We start from the raw sequence: 8,625 nt of genomic DNA on the forward strand, positions 1-8,625 counted from the left end.
GAAAGGACATATGTAGATTGTAATGTATCAAAGGGTCGAACTAGGTCGGCAAACACCTCTCGCAGATTTGTTCAAAGTGAAAAGACGAGTTGTTGCAACAGTTCTTTTCTCACAACTGAATTTCAACTTCACGACAATATTGATATTTCATGTTCTGTTAAAATGTTATCCTTGATGTCAAGGTATAGTATGTCTGCGGGATGTTCAGCACTAGAGGTTACTACTGTATGTGTATGCAGCGTGGTTGCCCTGGTGATTATGTAAACACAGTGTATGTGATCAGAAGGGAGGGGTGCAACTAAGTCAATATGTTCTACCTTAATTCACCTGCTGTCTGGTCACCTTTCTTCACAGTCGCTGTCAATTCGCACATCAGCCACACAAGATGGCCGCTCTCACGTTTTCGCTATGTCTTGCGTTATTTGGAGCAGCTTTTGGTGAGTAACTATATTTCAAACTGTTTAGCAGTCAGGTCGGTCTCGCTGCCCTTGAAAATGATAACATGATACTTTCGGGTTATCAGTTTTTATCACATGGTTGCATGGTTTATCATTTCATGTCATGTTCATTGCGGTACTTGATGAATAAGGTATATTGAATTAATTGTTGTCGTGCGTCCCTCATGAACCGGCTTCACCATGGTTAGCAAGATGTAATACGAGTAATGAGTACAGTGTATACGTTACTGTCGATAGTGACAGTACAGGGGGGGAAATGGTCGCTGTACCTTGTAAGGGCTGGAGATTTCAAAACCGACACATCTATCTTTTCCTACGGAATACCTTGTGCCTTAATCCTAACATAGTTGATTACAAAAGCGGTAGTAAATTTTCCTGGACGTTCCCACCAATAAGCTAAGCTATATATGGGAGACACATGGGTGCCGTTGTACAAATCCCCCTCCTAGCACAGCGCGAGCAGTACATCTGTGTTATGATATGGGAGTTACGGTAACCTCGGCACAAGGACTGCTTTGAACAAGGGCACCCGTAAGTGCCAATGGGTGACTTTACCGGGCTATAGATATATATATTCGTTTCATATGCTCAATCCTTTGAAAACCACAAATTCAATAACTCGAAATTAAAGACCGAATCTAACACCGAAACTCAAACACAAAGTTTATCACATTTTTGATTGAATACCACTGCGTGTTTTAGTCTAGATAATCAATATTACACCTTGTAAAGACTTTAAGTTAATAAACGTTCGTGCCGGAACTACTTTCACTCAACCTCGTTGACCTTATGGTTTTCAGCACACACTGGCGTAGTAACTGATAACTTAGCATGACATCAGTTCCACGTCTTCATTTGCATATCACAGGAACGGGTTTTTCCATTGTTCCGAAAGCAGAGGACATTGGTCGAATGTAAGCCTTTCTGTGCCGTAGTACCAGACAGCTGTGTAAACAAAGGTCAAGTGAGCACACTGGGATAATGTTGCACGTGTCAGAAAATGTTCTCTGTGAAAGTAAACCATTGTATCACAGACGTATATCTCTGTGTTGGGTCCATAGAAAATACACGATAAATTGGCATATGTCTTCTATTTATCACCATTTCCGTTTTAGTAGACTGTTCTGAAAGCTCAGGAAGAATAAGATGAGAGGTTTACTGACTACTAACAACTTAAACCACTTTGGCATAAAACTACCCGAAATATATAAAAGTCTTTCTGTCGCCACATAGAGCTAAGTCCAGTTTTGAGGAATTTGGCATTTTTAGAGTTAAGTGGTGAATAGTCACATTTCATTAGAGAGACAAGTGTTTCAATAGTAGGATGCTTACAGAAATATTGGTCAAGAAATTGATGTCTGAGGGCACTGAGAGCTGGGCAGTACAATATAAAGTGAAGTTCATCACAGACAGATGATGCACAAAGTTGGCGGGTTCTGTTACGTCCAACGTCCTGTTTCTATGGGCAGCCTGTGATTTGAAGTTCTAAATTTAGTTACTGGCTTGACACGTCATCGAATCTCAATTGCGCAGATCAATGCTCATGCTGTTGATCACAGGATTGTCTGTCCCAGATTCGATTATTTACACACACACACACACACACACACACACACACACACACACACACACACACACACACACACACACACACACACACACACACACACACACACACACACACACACACACACACACACACACACACACACACACACACACACACACACCTCGCCTTAGGTACATTGTATGAAGCCCATTTCTGGTGTCCACAGCCATGAAATATTACTGATGAAATTAATATTGCTAAAAGCAGCGAAAAAACATACTCTCTCACAACATGGTTACTTGTTTGATGTCATTCTAACCTACAGGCCAAGACTGCGGCAGGAGTTCATTTTATCCGGAAGGTAGAATCGTCGGCGGTGTTCCAGCCTCGGCATGCAGCGTCCCATGGCACGCGCAGGTCCATTTTGTTACAAACAATGCTGATCCCGCATTCAACCCCAGTACGGACCTGAACGCAGTCAACACCCTTAACTGTGGCGCTGTCATCATTGACGCCCAGCACGTGTTAATATCACCTACGTGCATGTTCCTGTAATACACATTTGCATTTTATCAGTTCTTACTCCGATTTAGATTTAGATTTAGATTTAGATTTAGATTTAGATTTAGATTTAGATGATATCTTAAGCGACATGATCCCGTGGCTCGAGTTATTTATTAGGGCTTTCGTCATGCTTATTATGTGGGCTAGGCCCTGAAATATGTAGTTGCCCTCACAGAAAATGGCCATAATATAGAAATACAACTTTTGTTGTTGTTTGGTTTTATTTATTTATTTATTTATTTATTTATTTATTTATTTATTTATTTATTTATTTATTTATTTATTTATTTATTTATTTATTTATTTATTTATTTATTTATAAAAAAACATCGAAAATACATCTATCACTGAATTTTGTCTTCTTGAAAGTGATGTGACTGGCAAGGGAAAGTAAAAGTGCCAGGTTCACCAACTACCGATTGTTCTTCGTGACGCAGGTTTTGGAACTCCCAATCTGTTGACTGACATTGGGAGTGGGTATTCTTTTACGCCGCTTTTAGCAATAATCCAGCAAATCACATCAGAGGACACTTCACACAAAGTACCCATTCGGGAGATCAAATGCTTACTGGTCATAATCGCTGTCTGGGCTGCATGTACTGAGGGACAATACTCGTACCAAATCTGACAGTGCCAGGGATTATTTCAAGCAGTAATTGAAAAAAATGTGTGAGTTCAGGTATTTTATGGCGTTTATTAAAGCACTAGAACAGAGAAGCTGTTGTTTTTCAGATATGGAGCCGATGTATCAAGTCTTCTGTCGCGGGTATTGATCGCAGCAGGAGATAACGACGTAAGCATCTTTCCTGAAACGTCCTTTCTCGGATTCCAACAAGAACAGTTCGCTACACCCGATTCCATTTACTTTCAAGACGAGTACCCCATTCAGAACCAGGCACAGCTGTATAATTCCATCAATCCGGTCACTGGCGACTTCAGAGCTTTCAGGGGCAAGTCACTCTTTACAATCCTCTATCCTATTATATACTGTGTGTTGTATTCTAACGTCTATACTCTATTGTCCCTACTCTAACCAGTATTGGGGTGGTTGAGTAGTCTTGTGGTCTCGTCTCCCTGAAGACCCGTGTTCGATTCCCAACATCGGTTCAATGTGTAACTCCTATTTCTGGTGTCCGTCCGCCGTGGTATTGCAGGACTGTTGCTAAACAATACGTAAAACTGCACATTTAACACCCTATCTTTCTTTCCAAATGCGTAACACGAGATTATCCGATTCTTTCAGATTATCAGTGTGGAATAATCAAGCTGAAGACGCCGTTGGTAATGAACGATTGCGTCAACAAAATCTGCCTGCCTACTGCTGACGATGATCCAGCCTGTACCTACAAAGGATGTATACATACTGGGAACGGGCTCATCACATCCACGGGTTTGTTTGTTGTTTGTTTGTTTATTGCTTTTGTTTGTTTGTTGTTGTTGATGTTTTGTTTATGTGTGTGTTTGGGGTTTTTTTTGTTTGTTTGTTTGTTTTGTTTGTTTGTTTTTTGTTTTTTGTTTGTTTGTTGTTGTTTTTTGGGGGTTTTTTTTGTTTTTTGCTTGACAAAGTTAGTATGACCTGGGAAACCTGGAAAAGCTTCACACCTCATTTTCCAATCTTGGAAATTCATAGAATTTGACAAAATGGATGATTTCATGGACAAATCATTGTACAATCTTTGGGTTTTTAAACCGGTGTCGGTGTAGACCATGTGACGGATTAGACAGATACCGATGTTGGCAGGTGTCACCTTATATCCTAACACTAAGTTATCAGCACTGCAAGGGCCATGACAGCTATCAGCATGTGTGTCTGGATTTGTTTGCGTATATGTGAACGCTGGATTAAATACATGTGGTACTAAAATTCTAAACACTAAGATGCATTCAACTGATGTTTCATTTTTATGACACCCATGAAGGTCCCGGGGTAGAACAGGCCTTCAGGAACCAATACTGGCCAGAAAAGGTGACTATGCTTGTTGTAGGAGGCGACTAATGGGATCGGGTGGTCAGACACGCTGACTTGGCTGACACATGTCATCGCTTGTCAATTGCGCGGATCGATGCTCATGTTGTTCATCACTGGATGGTTTGGTCCAGACTTGATTATTTACAGACCGCCGCCATGTATGTGGAATAGTGCTAGTGAAACTAAACTAGCTCACTCACTCATTTGTATGATATCATAACAAACAGGTATGAATGGGCAGCTGTAAAGGGAGATTGGAAGCCGCATTTACGACAGTGCTTAAGAAACCTCAGTAATAGATATTTAAAGGCATCAAAATAGTCTAGGACACATTTGCAATATTTGTCTTATTGGAATATTTTTTCACAAAAATGTAGGAATCCTAGGTGGCATAGCTGGTTTGTTTGTTTATTTCTTTGTATGTTTGTTTTGTTGCGTTTAACGCCGTACTCAGCAATATAACAACTGGCGGCATGTAAATAATCAACTCTCCAGTGATCAACATCATGAGCAGGATGACATGTGTCAACCAAGTCAACGAGCCTGACCAGCCGACCCGTTGTGACCTCTTACGACAAGCAGTTGGCCATTAATGAGCCATTACTACTGAAATTCACATGAACTTGCATGTTGATTAACTCTTGCAAGAAGAACTTTCATAAATGTAGTTTCAGTCGAATTACTGTCAATACTTACCTACATCTCATCTCAACTACATAAATATACTTTACCTTCAATTTTCCGATGATTTTTAAGAAAACTACAACTGTTATAAACAACATATGTTTTAGACTTACCAGTCAGGATTAACATGTCTGTTCATGGGATAGATTAAGTTGTACTTATATATGATGCTTAATCAGGAGTCATTCGATAACGTGAATGAACGGAAAGATGAAAGAAAAGTATGTACACGTGGCAAAGATGATTTATAGAGATGTTTACATAATATCAAAATAAAATGACTTCTATTCAATAATTTATTCATGAAAGTTATTCTTGCAATAATTAAATAACTTGTAAGTCTATGGGAATTTCGTCAGTGATGCCTCACTTAGTCAATGCTATCGTTAAGTTAGTTGTATTCGTCTTTGGGATGCAGAGGAACGTGTGCTTGTCAAAATATTTTACCACCCGTGAAGATTCGGGTTATGATTGGTGTCCAATAAACTTGAGGCAAATAATGGGATCGGGTGGACAAAACAGAACAGAACAGAAATTTGATTCTAAAAAATCTCACATCGTGACACAGAGAATGGAGCAATTTGAATTATATTAAAACATAGAGCTAAGTCCAGTTTTGAGGAATTTGGCATTTTTAGAGTTAAGTGGTGAATAGTCACATTTCATTAGAGAGACAAGTGTTTCAATAGTAGGATGCTTACAGAAATATTGGTCAAGAAATTGATGTCTGAGGGCACTGAGAGCTGGGCAGTACAATATAAAGTGAAGTTCATCACAGACAGATGATGCACAAAGTTGGCGGGTTCTGTTACGTCCAACGTCCTGTTTCTATGGGCAGCCTGTGATTTGAAGTTCTAAATTTAGTTACTGGCTTGACACGTCATCGAATCTCAATTGCGCAGATCAATGCTCATGCTGTTGATCACAGGATTGTCTGTCCCAGATTCGATTATTTACACACACACACACACACACACACACACACACACACACACACACACACACACACACACACACACACACACACACACACACACACACACACACACACACACACACACACACACACACACACACACACACACACACGCCAAATAGCTTTAATACTGTAAAACATTACAATCACATTAAACAACAAACAAACAACTTTAATATTTACTGCGGACTCGGGGCCGTCGTCCTCGAGGGTCTGGACGATCTTCATAATATAATCACTGGTTTAAGCTCGTGCATTCTTCTAATGATTCAATTTATTTTCTAGTCACGGGTTCGTCACCAACAAGGAACAACCAAACCGACATCATCCGTATGACGGCTCTACCCGCTTCTGCCTGTGCTGTGTTAGAGCAGATGGGAAATGCTCTCCCGGCTACCAACAGTTTCTGTGCCAAGTCCGAGACCGGTGGAGTCCCATGCATTGTAAGTGACCACTACCCTAGAAACGTCTCCCAGCTCTGGCAAGTACGTTGCCCCAACCCGGGTTAGAATGGATCTTTAGGAACCCATCACTGTCGGAGTCCATACTAAAGTACTAGCCACAATTTGAAACAGTAAATGTTAACGGGATGGGGTGAGTGTCGTTTGTGTATCGAACTGATACTTTATTCGTATTAGTAAAAAGAGTGACTTCGTGGGTGAGTTTAGTTTTACGCCACTAATAAACTTCACATATTGTACGTGTGGGGTATCGAAAGCGGGTCCTCAACGTAACGCCAGGAACGACGCGAACACATTCCCTAAAAAGTTCACAGGGCCTCACACCTATGACTGACACCATGAGCATCGATCTTCGCTTGAAGATCACACATCAACAAAGTCATCTCGCTAGTTAAATCTTACGACAGGCAGGGCGGTTGGGGTAAAATATTGGTTAAAGTGTTCGCTACTCACGCAGAAGACCCCTGTTCGATTACCCACATGGGCAAAATGTGTGAAGCCCATTTCTGGTGTCCCCCACTGTGATATAGCTGGAATATTGCTAAAAACGGTGTAAGACCATACTCATTTACTTACTTACAACAAGTATGGACTGTAAGTTCTAACTCTGATCCTGAAGAAAATACGAATATTTAGATTTACAAATTATGTTGTTCCATTTTACAGAATGATAATGGTGGTGGACTCGCATGCTTCAACAGCGCCACCCAGCGGTGGTTCCTTAGAGGCGCCGCCCTTATAGACAACTGCAATGCAGCATCGGCCTCAAGTTTCGCAGACGTGTCTTCATGTCTTCCCTTCATTGAGCGGACACTGGCTGGACTTTCTACCCCCGCTGTGTAAAGCACAACAACCGAAGTTCTGACCGATTTACCTTGAATGGACTCAATGCCAATTATGATGCAATAAATAAGTTATTTTGTCAAGTTACTTCTGTTTTTGTTAGCACTGTTTGAGGAGATTTAGTATGTTGTTTTGTATAACAAAGAATCGAAACTCGGAGGGTAAACTTAATTTACATTAATGTTTACACTTTCTTAGCAAAATACTAGTACCCAAGTACATCCGTGTGCTTGAGTCCCATCCAGGATTCAAACCTACACACTCAGAGTCAGGCACCGAACTGAGAGTCAGCAAAGTCTGCCATCCAGCCCACTCAGCCACCGCAGATTCCACAAAAATAGGAGACAACTGATTGTCTAGATTACAATCTTTATGTACCCCTCTGACGATGGATGTGCTCTGCTCCCACGGCCGAAAGGGAGACAGGGGATTGTCGAGATCACATACTTTAAGTACCCCTCTGACAATGTTTGGGCTCCGCTCGCACAGCAGTAATCACGGTGTCATTTACAAAGTGTTCCAATGTAACACGTAAAACTCGGTTTACATTTTCTCATTGAAGAGGCGTTGGGTAGCCCAGTGGATACAGCGTTCGCTCGTCATGTCGAAGACCCAGCATGAGTGTATTGTGTGAGGCCCATTTCTGGTGCCCCCAGCTGCCATATTGCTTGAATATTGCACTCATTCTTTCCAATTAAAAGACACGGTAAACGTCGGTTGCATGACTGAGTACGTGTGTGAGAAGGTGTACTCCCAAATGAATCATGTGTTACATTTGAGCACTTTCAAAGTGGAATTGTGCACTTAAATTGGGGTTGATAGTATGAACATCGATCTACCTGTGAGACTCGATGACAGAAAGTGAAATTTTGTACACAGACGTAAATTCCCCGGGGTGGAGATTAAAAAATACACCATATGGCTATAAGTATTGTTAATGTGTATCACCTATAACCTCCACCAACATTAAAAATTGAAGGAGTTTTTTTTAGTACAATTTTCAGTACGTTCTATGATGTTGTCCAGTCTGATACAATAGTGTATTAAATGTAGATGAAGTAAGATCAACCTGAAATCTACAAGCTGGACAACCATCCACAATTAGGACAACCATCAACAGC

General features: G+C 40.8%; 1 protein-coding gene across 1 annotated transcript; it reads left to right on the top strand.

The window, feature by feature from the left end:
* The first annotated feature begins 385 nt into the window (after positions 1–385).
* On the top strand, positions 386–7,504 carry LOC137258045 (chymotrypsinogen B-like). Its single transcript, XM_067795589.1, has 6 exons — positions 386–437; positions 2,333–2,558; positions 3,304–3,521; positions 3,815–3,961; positions 6,486–6,643; positions 7,328–7,504. The coding sequence occupies exons 1-6, from the start codon at positions 386–388 to the stop codon at positions 7,502–7,504; spliced, it is 978 nt and encodes a 325-aa protein (XP_067651690.1).
* Positions 7,505–8,625: the final 1,121 nt, after the last annotated feature.

Source organism: Haliotis asinina, chromosome 12 (genome assembly GCF_037392515.1).
Source record: "Haliotis asinina isolate JCU_RB_2024 chromosome 12, JCU_Hal_asi_v2, whole genome shotgun sequence".
Classification (NCBI taxonomy): Eukaryota; Metazoa; Mollusca; class Gastropoda; order Lepetellida; family Haliotidae; genus Haliotis; species Haliotis asinina.